Source organism: Candoia aspera, chromosome 3 (assembly GCF_035149785.1).
Source record: "Candoia aspera isolate rCanAsp1 chromosome 3, rCanAsp1.hap2, whole genome shotgun sequence".
Lineage (NCBI taxonomy): Eukaryota > Metazoa > Chordata > Lepidosauria > Squamata > Boidae > Candoia > Candoia aspera.
Window position 1 is genome coordinate 14,080,507 of NC_086155.1, and position 24,053 is coordinate 14,104,559.

General features: G+C 42.0%; 1 protein-coding gene across 1 annotated transcript in view; it reads left to right on the plus strand.

Moving 5' to 3' along the window:
* Positions 1-206: 206 nt before the first annotated feature.
* CTCFL (CCCTC-binding factor like) overlaps positions 207-24,053 on the plus strand; it is a 38,222-nt gene continuing 14,375 nt past the window's right edge. The window contains exons 1-4 of the mRNA XM_063297017.1: positions 207-361; positions 3,474-3,607; positions 5,855-5,975; positions 7,946-8,095. Coding sequence (XP_063153087.1) covers positions 262-361; positions 3,474-3,607; positions 5,855-5,975; positions 7,946-8,095 — 505 coding nt within the window. The 5' untranslated portion in view covers positions 207-261. The remainder of the gene's footprint in view (positions 362-3,473; positions 3,608-5,854; positions 5,976-7,945; positions 8,096-24,053) is intronic.

Consider the following 24,053-nt stretch of genomic DNA (forward strand, 5'->3'; position numbering starts at 1 on the left):
TCTATTGTCTTGTTTTTAACTTTGTATGCCATTCAGAGCCACGTACGTGAGATAGGCAGCTATGTAAATTTACCAAATAAATAAATAAATGTTACCATCTGGGTGTGGCCAGCAAGGGATGGGCATTAATGTTTCGGTTTAAGGAATGGTGCCTTTTTATGAATTATTTAACCTAGTAGCAACTTTCTTCCAGGAGCCATTCAGCAACACTGCAGTCTGTGTGTGTTCACCACATTCAGCTTGTCTGGCCTTAACCGCCATATGAAGAAACACTCCCATGAAAAGCCACATCAGTGCCACATCTGTCTTAAAGCTTTCCGTACACTTTCTCTGTTGCGCAACCATGTGAACACTCATACAGGTATGTTTGCCTGCCTTGTTGCCGTTTAAGTTGAACCCCACACCAGAACATGTCTTACGGGTTGTTGAACTATTTTTATGACGGCTCTTAAATCTCATAAAACATTCATCTCCTAGTTTTCTGTTTGGGAATATTTTCAGGGCCTGGTTTTCTTAACCAGTTGATGACTGTAGAGAGCCACCATTTTTGCCTGGCCCAGAATTACGGCCGCTAAAGAACTAGTTTCTCCAGACAAAGTCCTCCGCCAGCTTTCTTGGCATGAGGTTTGCTGCTCTGAGATATGCCAAGGAATCACTTCTTCACCTCTGTGCAGAGACTGGGACCCTGGCATGTTTGGCCATTTCAGAGCTGGCCCTGCCGTTAGGCAGAGTGAGCAGGGTAGTCTCATTTTAAAAAAAAGTTACGGACGTACATACCCATCACATTATTCCCTTTCAGGGTAAGCAACGTAATGCAAAGGGCAGAAAAAGGAAAAGTAAGAAGCCGTAAGAAAAAGAAATTAGAGGCAGGATTAAAAAAAAGAAAAGGAAATATGGCTATTTATCAACACCATTTATTACACCTCCCCAATATCTTTTTGTTGTTGCTTGTGGTGTGTTGTGGATTCTTACATCTCGACATCACTTCATACGTTGCTTTTTGTTCTTTAAACGTTTCACCTCTTTCTTTTTGAGGATATCTTCAAATTCATCTGTAACTTTCTCAGTGTTCTTCCTCTTAACCCATGTATTGATTATTTGATTGATTGATTGATTGATTTGCAGTTTTAACCTCCTTCATTCTCTCTCTATAACAGACTCCTTCAACATACTTGTTACGTGTTTCTCCTGTTGTACCCAACTGTCATTTCCATATCACAAACAGGGCAGAAACAGGCTTTGAAACACAACCATTTTCTCTTTTTCAACCAACATTCATTCCTGGCTACATTCATTCCTGGCTACAGACCACATGCTACCCACTATCTTTCTATAAGCACTTAAAGGTCTTAAAGTTTGAAATCTCCATGCATTTTCCACTTCTTTAGTAAACATTCTGTGAACTATACAAGTTCATCTACTTTCTCTGCTTTTCGCCTTTTTAGTATAATTTGCAATATTTCACTCCATTTCCCTTGTCAATTGCAACTGGAGTGAACCTTTGGTTTAACAAACTGCAGTTTAGTAGACTTCAGATATAATGGACAACATTTACATCTAGCTGTCACCACAGAATAATGGTCAGAGTGCAATCAACCAATGTAATCTAGACAAATCATATAAGAACATTATTTGCATCAATTTATGTCATTTGCGTCAATTTGTGTCATTATGTAAATTGATGCAACTGATGCAAATTACATCATAAATTCATGCAAATGATGTACATTCAGATATACATGGGTATAACAGACATCTGTCTGTTAAATTGAAATTTTACTCTACCTTGGGCTTTGAAATGTGAATTTTCTGATCCATATTCCTGTCTATGAATCACTGCAATTCATTCAGGTTCTCAGCCAACAACATGGCATAATCTGCATATTAAAATGCATATTCACATCCCCAGCCAACACAGCTTTAACATCACAAGAATTCTGAATACATTTACCCATAAGTACAATAAACAACCAAGGATTTATCACACATCTTTGTATTACTCCCTGCTCAATTTACTTAGTATTCCATTCTTTGTTATGCTTTACTTTGATCAGTTTAATTGCAACCAACTTTCAACTCTCAAAACATTCTGTAATTCAAGCTTATTCATGTTATAATGTGCTTTCTCTAAATCAGCAGGCAGACCATAACCTTTTTTTCTCACATTCATACGTTTCTCAATTACCTGTTGAAGGGCAAAAATCCGATCTGCATAGCCTGTTTGGCATGAAGCCATACTGCTATTGTAGGCTTGGTTCATTGTCCCCTCTCATTCCCTTTGAATCAAAATTCTATCAGGTACCTTCCCAGGCACACTGAACAGACTAGCCCCCCTGTAGTTTTTGCATTCACTCTTGCTATTTTTCCTTTTGAGTGTTCTTCCAGTTGCCAAGCATAAATGCCATCCTCACACACACTTCAAAACAAGTCACATTCCATAAGTAAATCATACCCATATATTAACATTTCTCCAGTTGTACTATTTACACCTGCAGCTGTACCATTTTCCAACATTCTCACAGTATTAATTAACTTCCTTTCCATCCCCCTTTCTCTTGGACACTAACATTTTATAGCATTCATTTCAGTTCCACTCTTTGGTATATCACTGTCATTCCCACACAGATATCTAAACATGCATTTCATTGTTCTCTCCCTTCAGTCTCATCCGAGATTATTTCTTCAATTTTATTCTTTATTCCAGTCACTTGGCTCCAAGTAAATTAGCCATCTTCCTTCCTTGCATCCACTTTCTATTCATTCTCTTGGGAGTTTATCTTCTAATACATTTTCCTACAGGACTTCTACTTTCCCTCCCTGCAGTCCTTCTTCTTTCATTCTAGTTTTTTCCACTTCTTTAATTAGCTTATTTGATTAATTTTACTGTTACGGCAGAAAGCAGCTCAAGTTGATTATTAATTGCTTTCTACTGATTTGGATCCGAACTATAATATATTGGATTTTTTTCAGAAGGCATTTCTTTGGAAAGCTTTTTGAGATACTTTTCCCATGTTGTCTGGAAAAAAGTCTACATTCTTCAAATAATAATTCCTCTTCCTCCTCCTCCTCTTTTGGCAGCCTTCTTTTTGGGATCCAGATAAATATTAGATACGGAGCATAGCAGAACACAAAATGGTTGCTGCTTTACTTTGGTGGGGAAAGGATTTTTCATCAGGAGAAACATTAAGCTTCTTGTCCTTGCACACCTGATGCTTCTTTTCCCCACCTCTGCCATTTGCTGTTTTAATTTTAAAAGATGCTAATTCTATCCACAAAATTAACAGCACTTCTAGGTTGCTTTCAAGTGTTTGATGAGCCATTTTCCACCTTATTGGATTCTGTGCGTCGATAGATGTAAAACTAGCAGCTCGGTACCACAACAAATTTCTCAGTATTCTGGGTAGATTTGGATTTAAATATTTTGATTTAATACATTCTGAATGTAAGGCAGAATGTCTGATTCTCTCTTGCAGGGACCAAGCCACACAAGTGTACTGAATGTGATATGTCCTTTGTGACGGTTGGAGAACTTTCCCGGCACAAGCGATATAAACATACTCTGGAGAAGCCCTTTAAATGCTCCATCTGTAACTACTGTAGTGTGGAGGTAAGAAGGGTGGTTCTCTGCAGAATCATTTTGTGTAGTCCTCTCTCGGCTGAGTAGGGAACAGTGAAGTTTTCTTTGAAAGAGGCACTGCTGTTCATGATACATGCACTCATTTTTAGTTAGAGTCACAGCTGGTAGGGAATTTAGAAGTCATCTAACCCAGCTGAGTGCAGGATCCACTAAAGGATCTCTGATAGATGGTTATCCAGCTTTTGCTTGAAGACCTTAATCGAAGGAGAACTCACCATCTCTTGTGATAGCCTGTTCTGCTGGCTGACATCTTGCATAGTCAGAAAGTTCCTTCTGATGTCTAGCCTGAACCTTGTTCCTTTAGTTTTAACCATCTGGGGCAACTGAAAGTCTACTGTCCCTTCTGTATGACAACCTTTCAGATATTTGAAGACTGCTATCACATCTTCCCTTACAGGTAGTGCTCATATAGTGACTGCTTTGTTTAGCAACTGTCTGCAGTTACAACAATGATGAAAAAGTAACTTTACAATCCTCACATTTGTGACCTTCACAGGCCTGTAAAGCAAAGGAAAGCTGAACTAAGATCATAAGCACAGTTGCTGTTTCACTTTGTGATCACTTCACTTAATGACCAAGTTGCTGGTCCCAGTTGTGGTTGCTAAACAAGGACTATCTGTTACTGTCTTTTCTGTAGGCTAAATATATTCAGATCTTTCAACCATTCCCCTTAGCACTTGATTTCCAGACCCTTTACCTCAGTGTTTCTCAACCTTGGCAACTTAAAGATGTGTGTACTTCAACTCCCAGAATTCTGGGATTTGAAGTCCCCGCATCTGCAAGTCCACACATCTTCCAAGTTGCTGAGGTTGAGAAACGCCTTCTTGGTAGCTCTCTTCCAAACTTGCTCAAATTTGTCCTTTTCTTAAACAGCAGTGCTAGTTCTTTATTTGGAATGTGCCTCGTGGAGGAAAAAAAGTCTCTGTGAGATGCTTTTTAAAGCAAGAACAGCAACAAAATTGTAGCATAATACACTGCTCAGCATTCTAAAAGCATTAAGCAAATGCAAGGCTTAATCCAATGCTGAATGAAACCAAGATGGCTGCAGAGAATCCCTGTTTGAGGACATCCTCCATATTTCAGATGACAGGAAGTCTTTGAGAAGAACTTTTGAGGCTTGTCTTAATACCTGCATTCCAGTTCTGCTTCTGGTAAACAGATTTTGCATCACTTTCAGAAATCTGTTTCCCTTGTAGCATGAAAGAAAGATGAGAAGCTTAAACCCTTTTTAACTCTTCTGAAAATAGTGGCTTGTATCTAATCAGTCTTAAACTATTCTTATGAATGTTCCATGGATGAAGTAGCAGTCCTTAGCTCTGAATTTTAGAAACTAATGAGATGTCATCCAAGGGAGAACAGATTAAGGGGTGCTTTAAACAACATCATTTTCTTTTTTTCATTTTCCCAGTCGGAAACCACATATAAACGTGGAGAAACAATATTAAATAAAAGGGGAATAATACAAAGGATGTGAGGAAATGTGTGTGTAAATCTATTCTCTATCATTGTTATGTGTACTCACAAAATCCCCAATTGTGCAGATCTGCTATGCAATTTGCATAATTAGCCATAGTTTATAAGGTTTTTATGCATAGTCAAGGCACTGTGTACTTTTCTTTCTTTGTAACTGCAATACACCCTTTGTTTAAAAACAACTTGCTCTAACATGCATTGTTTTGTATGCAGTTTTCACAAACAAAAAACAGTTTGGGCTGGAACTTTCATGAATGGATACTGTTTTGCATGAAACTTTCAGCCAAGAAAGATTCCTGCAGACCCCATTTGCTGCTGTTTGATAGCTGTAGCACCTTAGAGCACTCTTAATTAAAAAATACTCCCAAGACCACAAGCAAAGTTAAAAAGAACAACAAAAAAACCCAATACAGAATTCTAAGATTAAAACCAGGTATGTGTTCCATTCTATTATTTTAATCCCGGCCTTTCTACTAGATGTGCAGAAAACAATTTTGCAGGATTAGACCTTTAATATTTTTCCTCCAGTGGTTAGGATTTGTCCTAATAGGGCCAGCATTAACACAGAGGAACAGGAACCTAATTTAGAAGGCAGAACTGTAGAAGATGCAGCAGTGTGTCATAATGACAAGCACTGCTTCTTAACAGCACTTGTACGAGCCAACTCTTTTTTTTTTAATGGCGAATGGTTTCAGCAGCAACCCCCTTGTGATTGTAATTCAGAATCTTCTTTTATAACTGTAGGCCAGCAAATTGAAGCGCCACATTCGCTCACATACAGGAGAGCGCCCTTACAGTTGCACGCTGTGCACCTATGCTAGTAGGGACACTTACAAATTGAAAAGACATATGGTGACTCACTCAGGTACGTATTAAACCTGTAATGACTGCCATTAAAAACAGAGTGATGCTAATGCTTGGTCCTGTGGGGATATAGGATGCTGAGCCACTAAAGGAAGAAAGAAAGATAGGTGGGCAAAGGCAAGGCAGAACAGCTGGAAACAGCTGGTACTCTAGAATAGCAAAGTCAGGTGTTCAATGGAATTGGAGACAAAACAAGAAGAAACTGTTTGGAAGAAGTGGTGGCTTCTAAAGGGACTTGAGGACATGTTAGGTCTGGAGAAAAGAAGGCTAAATATGGTAGATATGTTCAGGTACATAAAGGGAAGCTATAGGGAAGTTAACCAAGAATTGCTTTCCTTGGCCACAAAAACTAGCAGCAGAAATAAGGGGTATAAACTGTAGCTACCTGGATTTCATTTGAATAGAAGGAAAAAGTTCCTGATCCTAAAATCTGTATAATGGTGGAACATTTTACCTATTGAGATCGTGGGTTGTCCATTTCTGGAAAGATAGAGGCTGGATAGCTACCTCTCATAGGCTGTTTGGTTTTCTTACACACTGTAGGGGATTGCACTAAGTGATCCTTGTGGTTGCTTCCAGGTCTCTAATTCTGTGATTCAGTGGCTGACAGGATAGGAAATCTGGCTAGGAGACTTGCTATGAAGAAACAAGGACATACTGCAACATTGAGCTGAAGGTTCAGCTTGCACTGTGCTGTTGTATTATGAACCTGTTTCCTCCTTGGTCTATTGCAGTGTCTCTCAACCTTGGCAACTTTTAAGACGTGTGGGCTTCAACTTGCATAATTCCCTAGCCAGCATGGGGAATAGCTGGGGAATTGTTTATTTATTTATTTATTATCCCGCCTTTATTATTTACATAAATAACTCAAGGCGGTGAACATACCTAATATTCCTTCCTCCTCCTATTTTCCCCACAACAGCAACCCTGTGAGGTGAGTTGGGCTGAGAGGGTGACTGGCCCAAGGTCACCCAGCTGGCTTTCATGCCTAAGATGGAACTAGAACTCACAGACTCCTGGTTTCTAGCCCAGCACCTTAACCACAAGACCAAACTGGCTCTCAGTTATGGGAGTTGAAGTCCACACGTCTTAAAGTTGCCGAGGTTGAGAAACACTAGTCAGTTGAAACAGTGAAGACAGTATAAAGGCACTGTTTTTGAACAGGACTAAGGAATATATATTTTTGCATGCTGACCAAAATAAATAAAATCTCAGTATAACTGCTAGAAAAGATGAGTGAAGTGCCAGGAAAGATGAATGAAACTGATATTTACTCAGCAGTAAATCTAAGAGTAAAACAAAGATAGATGAAGACTTGTCTACATGGTCACCAGCTTCATCTCACAAACTCAGGAACATTTTGGTACTGCCCAGTGAGTGGCTTTGCCATTGGCATCTTTACATGATACAGAATTCTCCAGAAGTTGACCAGTGCTCCATCCAACTAATAGATTAATGAATGGATTATAATTAATCTATCCATTAATTAATGGAGCTGAAAAATTGACATCCACTGATCATCCTTTTCCTTGCTTTGCTGCCTTTGTGGTCATGGCACAAAAAAGAAAAGCCAGCCTTCTTCTCAATTTAAGCCTGGTGAAGTGGGGGTGAGTTGCAGTGTAAATGCTACATCTGTTTAAATGAAGACCAGTGAAATGGTGGCGAGGAACAGGGAGGTGGGAGAAGCAAGATCCCTAGTAGGCAAGATGGGCAAGAGTTCCCACCAATAAGAAAGCATTTGCCCCATAGCTCAGGAGTTCATGCTGCAGAGCCATGCTTGCAGCCTTTCTTCTTATACTGCAGAAGCTGGAATCTGCAGAGAGGCTACAGAAACCCCACAATGTTATGGGGACCTGGGTGCAGCATTAACTCCAGTTCAGGGTAAGGATGCAAAAGGTGGGCTGTCATTTTCAGCTGTGGCATTTTGCTCTCTAGGTTACAGGTTCTTAATAAGTGTGTGTTTCATTCTAGGTGAGAAACCCTTTGAATGTGTGATTTGTAAAGCCAGGTTCACACAGGCTGGAACTTTGAAGTTCCATGTTTTGCACAAACATGGGAAAAACGTACCAAAATACCAGTGTCCACACTGTGCCACATCTGTTGCCCGGAAAGGCGATTTAAGTAAGTTTCATAACTTTTTTTTTTTCAAAAACCTTTCTATAAAATTGCATAAAGAATGAAGGCCACCATCAGTATCCAGGTTGTCCAGCTTGACGACTTAATAAACCTCTGTCACCAAAGTATTGTGCTCTGGCTCGTTAATTTTCAAAGTGAGCTCTTGGCTTTTTTTCAATAAATAAGCCCTGATTTCTCCATCAAAGATGTGACCAGTGGGCATTGTTTCTATGTCCAATATCAGTCATTTGGGCTTAGGAAGTTCCTGACATTTTCACACTCAGTTTCTCTTGTGATTTTTAGGTTCTCAATTCCTGTGTTTTTCTTGGGGAGATCACCAATGCCTTAGCACTTGGTTCTACTTTTCGATTTTCACTGATTTTTTTTAGAGTGTCCTGAATTCTTCTCATCATATTTTCCCTCCATCTTGGCAAATTGCAAGTGTGCTGTAGTACGCTTACGCGTGGATATATGTACAATGCGAAATGGTGCCATCGCATCAGTGGCACATCATTTGATTTAAGCTCTGAGCTTGAGTATTAATACACATTTTTAAAACTGTACAGGGAAAAAGCAGGTGAGACCATCAATGGAAGCCATCTATGTCCTCAAAATTAATTTTACAAATTCTTCAGATGAAACCAGAAAGTAGGCAAGATATGCCTCTGAGAGAAGAGTATGAGGAAATTCCAAGTTTTAAGTAGTTCAACTTGCATAAAGCAGGAGAAGGCAGTATGGCTGGGAAAACTATTGGAGAGAAAAACACTCAGCACATCAACATCATCTTTAATGGGTTTACCTCCAGGGTTTGAGGTGAAAGAGTACTTGCATCTCCTCAGGGTTTCTTCTTCTTGTGATCTATACCATCAATTTGTACAAAGCAGTTAAAAACCTGCACTCAAGAGAACTTATCCTGGAGATAGCCAGAAGAAGATTGACAGGACATTTGCTTAGTTGACTTTTGTGAATGAAGAAGTGGCTTCAAGAAGTGTGCATGTGAATGATGAGTACTCAATAGGCCAGGGGCATCCAACAGTGGGGGCAAAAAAAATCAAGACAGTGATGCAATCGTGCAATCAAAATCTCACCCCTTTTTTACATTTATCACCACATACACATAAAAAGAGGGCACAGCTTCACTCATGCGGTTATGGCCACCATCTTGACATTTTTTACACTCTTTGTGCATGCTCCTGCCCTAGGCCCAGGTTTTTAGAACACACAGCAAATGCCCCTTCTTGATTGCAAGTGTGCAAATCGAAACATGGAATCTTAAAAGGGAGGCTCTGCAGGTGAATGAAAGAATTGATGGCAGGAAACTAAAGGTTAAAACAGCCTTTCCAACCTAGTGCTGTCCCGGATTACAGCTGGCCAAATTCCCAACCAGCTTGAGCAAAGGCATTGTAATCCCAGCCAGGGGATCACACCAGGTACCAGCAAGACTGTACTAAACACATAATTTTCACTGAGAACGTTTTCTGCAGGGTCTTCTCTCTTCCTTCCAATGGTGTGTATGCCAGTTCCTTGGGAGATGCTTTTGCAAAGGTGAAGTTTATTTTTCCTTCTCTTGGTGAGTCTGTCTCCAAAGGACTTAATTTTGTAAGGAAGCGAAATAGCACCACCTTTTGGCTGTTTAGAATGATGTGAATACGCTCCATAGGCCAATCCTTTGCGTTGCTTTTTATACATTTAAAAGGACCGGAGAAATTGGAAAAGGTTCCTTCCAAACACCTTAGATGATTTGGCTTCTTGTGATGTCTCCAAATCTGAGTCCTAATCAAAGTTCAGTTGGTGCATCTCCCTTCAAGTCATTTAGTCTGTTTCATATTACCTTTTTAACTGAAGTTATTTCTAGTTTACAAATACTTCAGGTGCAATTCAGGTTGTATCATTGTTTAAATATTGTACTATTTTACTATTTCATGGAGGCTCAGGCATGTCCTTCAGCAAAGGATCGTTACCTTGTCGTGGTTCTGAAGCTTGAGCACCTCAATGATGCCATGAGCTAAACCGTGAAGGGCCACCCAAGACGGGAAGGTCATGACAGAGAGGTCAGACTAAATGCGATCCCTGGGGAAGGTAATGGCAACCCACCCCAGTATTCTTGCCGTGAAAACTAAATGGATCAGTACAACCAGAGATACGTCGGTATACCATCAGAAGATGAGACCCCCCAGTCGGAAGATGGCCAAAATGCTACTGGGGAGGAACAGAGGATGAGCTCAACTAGCCCCAGACGTGATGACGCAGCTAGCTCAAAGCCGAAAGGACGGCTAGTGGCCGACGGTGCTGGTGGTGAACAGCAAATCCAATGTTCTAAGGATCAACACACCATTGGAACCTGGAATGTAAGATCTATGAGCCAGGGTAAATTGGATGTGGTTATTAGTGAGATGTCAAGATTAAAGATAGACATTTTGGGCGTCAGTGAACTGAAATGGACTGGAATGGGCCACTTCACATCAGACAACCACCAGATCTGCTACTGTGGACAACAGGACCACAGAAGAAATGGAGTAGCCTTCATAATTAATAGTAAAGTGGCTAAAGCAGTGCTTGGATACAATCCAAAAAACGATAGAATGATCTCAATTCGAATTCAGGGCAAGCCATCTAACATCACAGTGATCCAAATATACGCCCCAACCACAGATGCTGAAGAAGCTGAAGTAGAGCAGTTCTGTGAGGATCTCCAGCACCTACTGGACAACACACCTAAAAGAGACGTTATTTTCATCACGGGAGACTGGAATGCTAAGGTGGGCAGTCAGATGACACCTGAAATTAGAGGTAAGCATGGCCTGGGAGAACAAAACAAAGCAGGACATAGGCTGATAGACTTTTGCCAAGACAACTCACTCTGCATAACAAACACTCTCTTCCAACAACCTAAGAGACGGCTTTATACATGGACTTCCCCAGATGGACAACACCGAAATCAGATTGACTGCATCCTTTGCAGCCAAAGGTGGCGGACATCTATACATTTGGTAAAAACAAGACCTGGAGCTGACTGTAGTTCAGATCACGAACTTCTTCTTGCACAATTTAGGATCAGACTAAAGAGATTAGGGAAGACCCACAGATCAGCTAGATATGAGCTCACTAATCTTCCTAAGCAATATGCAGTGGAGGTGAAGAATCGATTTAAGGGACTGGACTTAGTAGATAGGGTCCCGGAAGAACTCTGGACAGAAGTTCGCAACATTGTTCAGGAGGTGGCAACAAAATACATCCCAAAGAAAGAGAAAACCAAGAAGGCAAAATGGCTGTCTGCTGAGACACTAGAAGTAGCCCAAGAAAGAAGGAAAGCAAAAGGCAACAGTGATAGGGGGAGATATGCCCAATTAAATGCAAAATTCCAGAGGTTAGCCAGAAGAGATAAGGAATTATTTTTAAACAAGCAATGCGCGGAAGTGGAAGCAGACAATAGAATAGGAAGGACAAGAGACCTCTTCCAGAAAACTAGAAACATTGGAGGTAAATTCCAGGCCAAAATGGGTATGATCAAAAACAAAGATGGCAAGGACCTAACAGAAGAAGAAGAGATCAAGAAAAGGTGGCAAGAATATACAGAAGACCTGCATAGGAAGGATAACAATTATCAGGGATAGCTTTGATGGTGTGGTCAGCGAGCTAGAGCAAGACATCCTGAAGAATGAGGTTGAATGGGCCTTAAGAAGCATTGCTAATAACAAGGCAGCAGGAGACGACGGCATCCCAGCTGAACTGTTCAAAATCTTGCAAGATGATGCTGTCAAGGTAATGCATGCTATATGCCAGCAAATTTGGAAAACACAAGAATGGCCATCAGACTGGAAAAAATCAGCTTATATCCCCATACCAAAAAAGGGAAACACTAAAGAATGTTCAAACTATCGAACAGTGGCACTCATTTCACATGCCAGTAAGGTAATGCTCAAGATTCTGCAAGGTAGACTTCAGCAATTCATGGAGCGAGAATTGCCAGATGTACAAGCTGAGTTTAGAAAAGGCAGAGGAACCCGGGACCAAATTGCCAATATCCGCTGGAGAATGGAAAAAGCCAGGGAGTTTCAGAAAAAGATCTATTTCTGTTTTATTGACTATTCTAAAGCCTTTGACTGTGTGGACCAGAACAAATTGTGGCAAGTTCTTAGTGGTATGGGGATACCAAGTCATCTTGTCTGCCTCCTGAAGAATCTGTATAACGACCAAGTAGCAACAGTAAGAACAGACCAGGGAACAACGGACTGGTTTAAGATTGGGAAAGGAGTACGGCAGGGCTGTATACTCTCACCCTCCCTATTCAACTTGTATGCAGAACACATCATGCGACATGCTGGGTTTGCGGAATCCAAGGCTGGAGTTAAAATTGCTGGAAGAAACATTAACAATCTCAGATATGCAGATGATACCACTTTGATGGCTGAAAGCGAAGAGGAACTGAGGAACCTTATGATGAAGGTGAAAGAAGAAAGTGCAGAAGCTGGCTTGCAGCTAAACCTCAAGAAAACCAAGATGATGGCAACCAGCTTGATTGATAACTGGCAAATAGAGGGAGGAAATGTAGAAGCAGTGAAAGACTTTGTATTTCTAGGTGCGAAGATTACTGCAGATGCTGACTGCAGTCAGGAAATCAGAAGATGCTTAATCCTTGGGAGAAGAGCAATGACAAATCTCAATAAAATAGTTAAGAGCAGAGACATCACACTGACAACAAAGGTCCGCATAGTTAAAGCAGTGGTGTTCCCCGTAGTAACATATGACTGCGAGAGCTGGACCATAAGGAAGGCTGAGAAAAGGAAGATAGATGCTTTTGAACTGTGGTGTTAGAGGAAAATTCTGAGAGTGCCTTGGACTGCAAGAAGATCAAACCAATCCATCCTCCAGGAAATAAAGCCAGACTGCTCACTTGAGGCAATGATATTAAAGGCAAGACTGAAATACTCTGGCCACATAATGAGAAGACAGGACACCCTGGAGAAGATGCTGATGCTAGGGAGAGTGGAGGGCAAAAGGAAGAGGGGCCGACCAAGGGCAAGGTGGATGGATGATATTCTAGTGGTGATGGACTCGTCCCTGGGGGAGCTGGGGGTGTTGACGACTGACAGGAAGCTCTGGCGTGGGCTGGTCCATGAAGTCACGAAGAGTCGGAAGTGACTAAACGAATAAACAACAACAGGCATGTCCATTTTTTTCTGGATTTTCTCATTAGCTATGATTTAAGTATCTGTGAGTTGCTCATGAGTCAATAAATCCATAGCTCTATTCTCAGGACACCTTTAAGTGGGTTAAGGTGATTACAGGTGGTCCTCAACTTACGACCACAATTGGGACTGGAATTCCCACTGCTAAGCAAGGTGGCCGTTGAGTCATGCCTGATTTTATGACTTTTTGCCACAGCCGCTAAGTGAATCACCATGGTTGTTAAGTGAATCCTGCTTTCCCTGTTGACTTTGCTTGTCGGAAGCTGGCTGGGAAGGTCACAGATGGCAATCGTGTGACCCCAGGACACTGCAACCATCAGAAATACATGCTGGTTTCTAAGTGTCTGAATTTTGATCACATAACCACAGGGACGCTATGACAGTTGTAAGTGCGAGGAGCAGTCTCAGGTCACTTTTTTCCAGCACCGTCGTAAGTTCAAATGTTTGCTAAACAAATGGTTGTAAGTTGAGACTACCTGTACTATATTTACGTTGAGCTAAACTATCTTCCTAGGTCAGATGTGAATGTAAAAGAGAGCATTAATGGGACTGCTCTAGACAGGTCCACTCCTATCTGCTTATTTTATTTTTCATTTGCACAGTCCTGGGCTCATAGGGAACTGGGAAAATAGGAGCAGAAAGGTGATGAGGGTTGGTGTGCCTTGCCCTGCAGTGTCAGCTCTTGCTCAAATCCTAATTGGAGCATCGTATGTTTGGTTTAACCCAGGGCATCTGCAGGATGGATTGAAAAATCAAAATGGTAGCCATGACTGTGGGATGGGAGCTCTGCCCCTTTTTTACATGCACCACTTGTTAAAAAGGGGCAGAACTTGGATTGTGTGGTTGCAGCTGTCATCTTGATGGTTTACACACACAGCCAAGATGCTCCTGGTTTGACCTTTTCCTGCTTTGTTTTCAGGGAAAAGCAAAACCTGCTTATGAGGAAGGGAAGAAGAGACAGGATCTAAATAGGCTCTCATTTTTTCTACGGCATGTGTGTCTGTGTGTGTGCGTGTGTGTGTGTAACTCAAAAGAATTACTTTAAAATCATTATATCACATATTGCAGAAAATAAAGTTTTAAATGAAATGATGTCATCTAGAACAAAGATCTCTGTTTTGGAAAATGGAGATGATGGATCACAGTATAAATAAATGCCTGATTCTTTACTGATCGTGGAGCATAGGTCTGGGTTTCAGACTAGGCCAGCATCCCAGGGGAAAGGAGAAGGCTGCATTCTCCAATTTGCCCTTAAAAACGAACCAATTTGCATTCTCTCCAGGGGCATCTGGGTTCATTTGTTGTAGCTGTAGAAAACAAGACAAGTCTTGAGAGCCTTTAAACTAATAAATGTATTCTGGATCAGTTTTCTTAGGCTGCATCCATTTCCTCAGGTGCATAGAATATAATCCTTGTCCCTGTTCAAGCCATTAGGGAGAAAGTTGAGCTGCTTGATGACTTGGAATAATTGAGATAGAATTCATCAACCGTTCAGTTGTTATCTTCTGTGGCTTCAACAGAGGCAGAGGGTATTTTACCACACTACATCAGCTCACCAATCTATATATTTATTATACCTAATAACTGACCACTATCAATAAAATAATGACTACTGTATGTAGTTTCTCTTTTCATATTCTTCTAACTTCACTCTCTATAATTGACATGCTCAAGTGTGTGTGTGTGTGTGTGTGTACACATACACAAACATACTTCCATCAAAGGATAGCACTCAATGCATCTGATGTAATGCATAGAAACGTATGCCCAAGAAATGTCGTAGTCTTTAAGTACCACACCACTTTCTGTTGTTTTAGAAGGCTCTAAGATTTTAAGAGAATATAGAAAGCATTGTATGGAATAAATGGATCCAGGAATAGCGTGTCACACATTAGCCAACTACATTTTCTTTTAATGTGCTGTGCAAACCCAACCTTTATGTTTAGTTTATGGTTGATTGTGCCATAGAAACCAAGAAAATAACATAGCCATTGTGTTCCTATGCAGGATTCCAGCCAGCCCTACCCTCTTCTGGAATATTGCATTCTCTTCTGCCCTCTGTCACTCTGAAGTCTCGTGTGGTGCAGAGTGGTAGGTGGCAGTATTGCAGCTGAAACTCTCCCCACGACCCGAGTTTGATCCCAGCGGAAGCTGGATTCTCTCTCGAGTAGCCAGCTCAGGTCGACTCAGCCTTCCATCCTTCCGAGTTCAGTAAAATGAGTGCCCAGCTTGCTAGGGAAGGTGACACTGGGGAAGGCAATGGCAAACCACCCCACTATAGTCTGCCAAGAAAACGTCGCAAAAGCGGCATCCCCCCAAAGGGTCAGACATGACTCGGTGCTTGCACAGGGGACCTTTCACACTTTCACACAAGAGTCACTCTATGGAGTCCTTGGTGCTCTCTGAGCCTTGTTTTCTTGCAGACGTTTCATTGCCAGACTAGGCAACATCTTCAGTGCGAAAAGGGAGTGCTCTCTGTTTATATACTGTAGTTTGTCCTCTCTAAACAGAGAGCAAGATCTACTCCCTTTTTTCACTGAAGATGTTGACTAGTCTGGCAACGAAGCGTCTGCAAGAAAACTACAAGGCTCAGAGAGCACCAGGGACTCCACAGTACAACCCTAAGCTACAAATACTCGCTTTAATTAGTCACTCTGTATTCTGGGGTCATTGAACATGTTTCATTGAATGCAGATTACATACAAAACTTTCAGAGTCTGTCTCTGTAGTTCTGCTTGAGCATTTAGGGAACAGACAATATAATTATCATTTGTGTATGTTTAGCATAAGTCCAAAGGAGATCAAAGAGAAGGTGGAATTGTGATGAAAATCAATTCACAGGTTCCTTTGAAGCTCTCTGAGGCTTCCTGTGACCTTTTCTTACAATATGAGTCTGGCCCAGAGCACCTATTAACATCTAAAACTTTGTATCCACTTTGTTGTTTATTCGTTCAGTGCTTCCGACTCTTCGTGACTTCACGGACCAGCCAACGCCAGAGCTTCCTGTCGGTCGTCAACAACCCCAGCTCCCCCAGGGACGAATCCATCACCTCTAGAATATCATCCATCCATCTTGCCTTTGGTCGGCCCCTCTTCCTTTTGCCTTCTGCGCTCCCTAGCATCAGCATCTTCTCCAGGGTGTCCTGTCTTCTCATTATGTGGCCAAAGTATTTCAGTTTTGCCTTTAATAGCATTGCCTCAAGTGAGCAGTCTGGCTTTATTTTCTGGAGGATGGACTGGTTTGATCTTCTTGCAGTCCAAGGCACTCTCAGAATTTTCCTCCAAAACCACAGTTCAAAAGCATCTATATAAGTTGATCTTTTCCAGTGATGGCCATTCTTGTGTTTTCCAAATTTGCTGACATATAGCATGCATTACCTTGACAGCATCATCTTGCAAGATTTTGAACAGCTCAGCTGGGATGCCGTCGTCTCCTGCTGCCTTGTTATTAGCAGTGCTTCTTAAGGCCCATTCAACCTCACTCTTCAGGATGTCTGGCTCTAGCTCACTGACCACACCGTCAAAGCTATCCCTGATAATTGTTATCCTTCCTATGCAGGTCTTCTGTATATTCTTGCCACCTTTTCTTGATCTCTTCTTCTTCTGTTACGTCCTTGCCATCTTTCTTTTTGATCATACCCATTTTGACCTGGAATTTACCTCCAATGTTTCTAATTTTCTGGAAGAGGTCTCTTGTCCTTCCTATTCTATTGTCTGCTTCCACTTCCGCGCATTGCTTGTTTAAAAATAATTCCTTATCTCTTCTGGCTAACCTCTGGAATTTTGCATTTAATTGGGCATATCTCCCCCTATCACTGTTGCCTTTTACTTTCCTTCTTTCTTGGGCTACTTCTAGTGTCTCAGCAGACAGCCATTTTGCCTTCTTGGTTTTCTCTTTCTTTGGGATGTATTTTGTTGCCACCTCCTGAACAATGCTGCGAACTTCTGTCCAGAGTTCTTCGGGGACCCTATCTACTAAGTCCAGTCCCTTAAATCGATTCTTCACCTCCACTGCATATTGCTTAGGAAGATTAGTGAGCTCATATCTAGCTGATCTGTGGGTCTTCCCTAATCTCTTTAGTCTGATCCTAAATTGTGCAAGAAGAAGTTCGTGATCGGAACTACAGTCAGCTCCAGGTCTTGTTTTTACCAACTGTATAGATGTCCGCCACCTTTGGCTGCAAAGGATGTAGTCAATCTGATTTCGGTGTTGTCCATCTGGGGAAGTCCATGTATAAAGCCGTCTCTTAGGTTGTTGGAAGAGAGTGTTTGTTAGGCAGAGTGAGTTGTCTTGGCAAAATTCTATCAGCCTATGTCCTGCTTTGTTTTGTTCTCCCAGGCCATGCTTACCTGTAATTCCAGGTGTCATTTGACTTCCCACCTTAGCATTCCGGTCTCCTGTGATGAAAATAACATCTCTTTTAGGCGTGTTGTCCAGTAGGCGCTGCAGATCCTCATAGAACTGCTCTACTTCAGCTTCTTCAGCATCTGTGGTTGGGGCGTATATTTGGATCACTGTGATGTTAGATGGCTTGCCCTGAATTCGAATTGAGATCATTCTATCGTTTTTTGGATTGTATCCAAGCACTGCTTTTGCCACTGTACTATTAATTATGAAGGCTACTCCATTTCTTCTGTGGTCCTCTTGTCCACAGTAGCAGATCTGGTGGTCGTCTGATGTGAAGTGGCCCATTCCAGTCCATTTCAGTTCACTGACGCCCAAAATGTCTATCTTTAATCTTGACATTTCACCAATAACCACATCCAATTTACCCTGGCTCATAGATCTTACATTCCAAGTTCCAATGGTGTGTCGATCCTTAGAACATTGGATTTGCTGTTCACCACCAGCACCGTTGGCCGCTAGCCGTCCTTTTGGCTTTGAGCTAGCTGCGTCATCGCAACTGGGGCTAGTTGAGCTCATCCTCTGTTCCTCCCCAGTAGCATTTTGACCATCTTCTGACCTGGGAGTCTCATCTTCCGATGGTATACCGACATATCTCTGGTTGTACTGATCCATTTAGTTTTCATGGCAAGAATACTGGGGTGGGATTTATTTATTTATTTTATTTTTCCAATTTGTCCCCGTCCATCTCCTCACACTGGGGGACTCTGGGCAGTTTACAACAATCAATTAAAACAACAGTCACAAATATACAATATAAAAATACAACAATAAATATAAATAAAAGTAAAGATAAAAAGTCCAAGTGGCGAAAGAATCTAAAACAGTCCAAGTATGGGAGGAGTGGTCTATAGGAACCATCCCCATGTAGATCTATTCCCCTCTCCACCCCAAGCGAGGCGGCAGAACCAGGTCTTCAGACTCCTCTGAAAGGCCAGGAGCGATGGGGCCAATCTCACCTCCGGGGGCAGCATGTTCCACACGGCGGGAGCTACTGCAGAGAAGGCCTGCTTCCTGGACCCCGCCAAATGAGTTGTCTTAAAGACGGGGTCCGCAGTCCACCTCTGCACAATCGGGTGGGATGGGTTGATGTAATGGGGAAGAGGCGGTCCCTCAGGTAACCTGGTCCCATGCCATGTAGAGCTTTAAAGGTAATAACCAACACCTTGAATTGGACCCGGAAGTAAACTGGTACCCAGTGCAGCTTGCGCAGCAGCGGTGTTACATGTGCCCTTCTAGGGGCACCAAAACAGCTCGCGCGGCTGCATTCTGGACCAGCTGGAGCTTCCGGATACTTTTCAAGGGTAGCCCCATGTAGAGCGCATTGCAATAGTCTGTCTGAGAGATAACAAGGGCATGAGTGACTGTTCGAAGGACCTCCTGGTCCAGGAAGGGGCGTAACTGGTGCACAGCACGTAGCTGCACAACGGCTCTCCTGGCCACGGCTGCCACCTGCTCTTCGAGCAGGAGCCGTGAGTCCAGGAGGACCCCCAAGTTGCACACCGGGTCTGTCTGGGGCAGTGCAACCCCACCCAGAACCAGAGATGTTAATGTTCCAGATATGGAAGAACCATTAACCCACAGCCGCTCGGTCTTACCAGGGTTCAGTTGAAGCCTGTTGTTCCCCATCCAGGGCACACAGCCCCCAGACACTCAGAGAGGGTAGTCACGGCATCACTTACTTCACCCGGGATGGAGATACACAATTGAGTATCATCAGTACATCAGTACACCTCATCCCATGGTGATGGATGATCTCGCCCAGCGGTTTCATGTAGATGTTAAAAAGAAGAGGGGAGAGTACTGATCCCTGCAGCACCTCACAAAGAAGGGGCCGTGGGGCCGATCTCTCCTCCCCTATCAACACCGATTGGGACCGGCCCTGGAGGAAGGAGGTGAACCAGCATAAAACTACGCCACCTGTTGCAGATGCTGGGAAAGCCTTTAGCCCAGGAGAGGTCAAAAAAGTCACACACCAAGCATTTCTATAAAAATAATTTATTTACAGAAAACAAAAACAAAAGCAAAACATTTAAAGTACTTAGCTCCGTTTGGAGCAAGCCTTGCTGAGCTACATTTCCAGCAGTGAGAGAAAAAGAGGAAGTGAAGAACAAGTCCGGGCAGGTCCTCCCCCCAGGCTATTTTGCATGAAGCACGTGAGAGGAGACAATCAAATGCAACCTTTTTCACTCAGCCAAAATGACTAGGCACAATAATCTATTAGTAGGAAAACCTCAACACTCCCCTTTTTACACTATAGATTAAGTTGCAAACCAATCTTCTCTGACAACTCTTTGTGTCTTGGTACAGGAAGAGGTTTGGTTAAAATATCAGCAATCATGTCTTTTGATTCACAATATTTTAACATTATTTCTCCTTTGCTTATATCTTTGATATATTGATATCTAATATCGATATGTTTTGTTCTACTTCTGCAGGCTTCAGATTTTGCCATAGCAATGCAAGCTTGATTATCCTCATAAACAGTTATAGGCTGGTTCACTTCCATGCCTATGTCTTTTAACAAATGTTTAAACCATGTAACCTCATTACAGGTTTGTGTTAGAGAATAAAACTCTGCTTCTGCAGTGGAAAGAGCAACAAGTGTTTGTTTTCTAGAATGCCAGCCTAAGCTAGATCCAGCAAATTGAATTAAAATCCCAGAAGTGGATTTTCTGTCACTGACATCTGCTCCCCAATCAGAATCGGCAAAAGCCTGCAATTTCTCAGTTCCAGAGGCATTTAGCATCAGGCAATAATTCTTTGTTCCTTGCAAATACCTCATTAACCTCTTCAATGCTGCTTTTCCAGTAGATGTAGGCTTCTCTACCTGTCTACTTAAAATGGCCACAGAATTTGAGATATCTGGGCGAGAATGATTTGCAATGTACAGTAAACTTCCAATTGCAGATCTATAGTTCTCTGCCTCAGTTAATTGAGTTTCTCCTGTATCTTTCTGAAAATCTATTATCATCGGAGTAGAGACTGGTTTACAGTCTTGCATATTAAAATCTTCTAGGAGCTTTTGAATTTTACTACGTTGGTTTAACAGAAAGCTACCATCCTTGTCTCTGTGTACTTCCAAACCTAGGTAATTGGTCACAACTCCAAGGCTTTTTAATATGAAATGGCTTTTCATGCAGGCTTCAAAATCAAGCCTTTGTTTTTCTGTTGATGTGAATAGCAGCAAATCATCAACATAAATGCACAGATACATACAGCCTTGTTTGTCCTTCTTCATATATACACATGGATCTGCTTGTCCTTTTTCAAAACCAAAATTCTGCAGTTTTTCATCTACTTTTTGGTTCCAGGATCTAGCAGCTTGTTTTAACCCATAGATTGACTTCTGCAGTTCACAGACTAGATTCTCCCCTTTTTCATAGCCAGGGGGTTGCTGCATGTATAATCTGTGGTCTAAATCACCATAGAGAAATGCAGTTTGAATGTCATAGTGGTTAACTGACATTCCCTTGAGTGCAGCAACTTTTAACAGTAATCTAATTGATTCACCTTTAGTAACTGGTGCAAAAGTCTTGTCAAAGTCTAAATCTTTCCTTTGAGTGAACCCTTTTGCAACCAACCTTGCTTTATATTTTTGGATTTTGCCATCAGCATCCCTTTTCAGTTTGAAAACCCACCTACAACCCAGACAGCATTCATTGGGAGGTAGATTTACCAGTTTCCATGTTTTATTTTCTTTCAAGGATGCTAATTCCTGTTGCATGGCAGAATGCCAATTTTGTGCAATCTCAGGTGGTAAAGCATTCACTTGTTCTAAAGACTCAGGTTCTGTGAATATGTGAAAAGCCTTTACTGTTTCAGCCTGAAAACGTGATGGAGGAACGCCTTTATTACTCCTCTGAGATCTGCGAGGTAATATAGGGCTTAAATTTTGACTCCTATCACTTTCCTGAGAAGCATCTATCTCATCAGACAGATCTTCAGTTTGCTTTTCTGGTTTAATGTCCTCATCAGGCAAAAGATCACCATCAGCAAGTCCTTGCTGTTCTCTTGTGGTGGTCAGTTCAACTGGAGAGCTAGAATTTAATCTCCCCCAGTTTTGTTCAGCAAAAGAAGCGCTTTTGCTAATTATTAATTTCTCTCCCATTATGAACCTGTAGCTCCTCTGGCTTTGTTCATAGCCAACAAAGATGGCTTTCTTTGTTGTGGGGCCTCCTTTCCTTCTCTGCTGTTTTGGAATGTGAACCCATGCAGTGCTACCAAACACTCTAAGATGGCTTACCTTTGGTTTCACACCATAAAACAAATGGAATGGAGTGTCCTGAATCATAGAGTTATACAACCTGTTCTGTACATAACAAGCAGTCGATAAAGCTTCTCCCCAGAACTTAAAACATAATCGTGAATCTTTTAACATGCATTCCATCGCATTTTGCAAGGTTCTGCCCTTTCTTTCAGCAACACCATTTTGCTGAGGGGTGTACGGGTTAGAAAGAATTTGTTCTATCCCCTTTTCCACTAGGAACCTTCTGAATTTGTGAGAAAGGTATTCTCCTCCTCTATCACATTGGAGTGCAGATACAGGCCTAGGGAATTTTCCATTTGCCCATGTCACAAAACTTTTAAATTTCTCAAATGCCTCATCTTTATGTTTTAAGATGTAGATAAATGTGTATCTTGAGAAATCATCAATGATGGTCATTGCATACCTTGCTTGTCCAAGACTTGGAGCAAAAGGACCAATAATATCAGAGTGTACAATTTCCAAAGGTCTAGTTGTAACTCTGTCACTGTGCTTACTCACAGGAGCTTTCAGTGTTTTGCATTCTTTGCAAACTACACAATCTAAGTATTTATCACAGGGTTTTATCTTTAGGTCAGCACACAGCTGTGGCATTTGTGCTATATACTTGTAATTAGCATGACCAAGTCTCCTGTGCATCAGGTGTACACATTGGTCATGATATGGTGTGTTGCCAACTGCAGCCTTGCAGCTTGGCTTCCTTGCATTTTGCACAATGTACAAGGAGTCTTTTAACATACCAGTAGCACACAATTTCCCATTTTTACGTATCTCACAACCATTTTTCTTAAATGTTATGATATACCCTGTTGCAGCCAATTGTGCCACAGATAAAAGGTTTGATTGTAAATTTGGCACATACAACACACCTTTTACAGTTTCTCCTAAGCAGGATAAATACAAGTCACCTTGTCCCATAATTTTGGTCACAGACCCATCAGCCAAAGATACACTTTGTCTTTTAGTTTTAGACAGTGACACAAAAGAGCTTTTACAATTACATAAATGACAATTGGCCCCAGAATCTAACATCCATACATCAGAATTACCCTTCTCAGCAACCTGTGCAATTTGGGTTGTCTGAAGAGCCTTCTTCTGTGTTGCCCTTGTGTTCTTCTGCTCTGTCTTTCTACTCTTGGGTCTCATGGCACAGTCTCTTTGCAAATGTCCAGCTGAACCACAAGTGAAGCATCGCTGGCTTGCTAGTGCTGTGGCCTCAGGTTCCTTTCCCTTCTTTTCCCTCATTTTCTGGTCTTGCAGCTTTCCAGAAGAGATGGGGGGGGATCTTTCCTCTCTCTTCTCCCATTCAGCGAGTAAGCGCTGTGTAACATACGATGGGGTGAGGTCTGCTTCAGGCATAGCCTCCAGGGTACAAATCAGCGTGTCCCACGTTTCATTCAGTGAGGACAGGAGGATATAGGATTTTGTGAGAGGTGTAAATTCCATTCCTCTCTCCTGCAACTCAACATACAGCTGCTGAATAAAATGCAGGTGCTCAGGAAGGCTATCTCCTTCTGCAAGGTAGGCTCTGTACAGCTTTTTCGTCAGAGTAACTTTACTCCCTGCTGTTGCCTTTACATATAAGTCTCTCAAAGCGTCCCAAAGTTGCTTTGCAGACTGCATGCCTCGCACGTGGACTAGCTGATTGTCCTCAACTCCCAAGATAATGGTGGCTCTAGCCCTCTCATCCTGTCTCAGCCATTCAGCATTGGGATTTTGGGGGGTTTGCTCACCAATTGGCAGCCAAAGATTCTCTCTGCGAAGATACATCTCCATCTTCAGGGCCCAATTCAAATAGTTGGTCTCTGATAGGCGCTCCAGAGGCATCGCTGAGGACTGGGAGGTAGCCATGGCTTCTTCCTTCTTTTGCAAGTCACCTCAGCTAGCTTCTAAGTCCTGCAGACCGGCAGTTGCTGGAAAATCTCCAGGTGGCTCCAAAGAAAATCTTCACAGGTCTTTGCTACCTGCCTTTAAATTGTGCATGAGGTGTGGAGCTGACCTCTCTTTTCTCTCTGGGTTTTACTGCGTTGTTTACTGGGCACATAACCTGTTGCATATGCTGGGAAAGCCTTTAGCCCAGGAGAGGTCAAAAAAGTCACACAC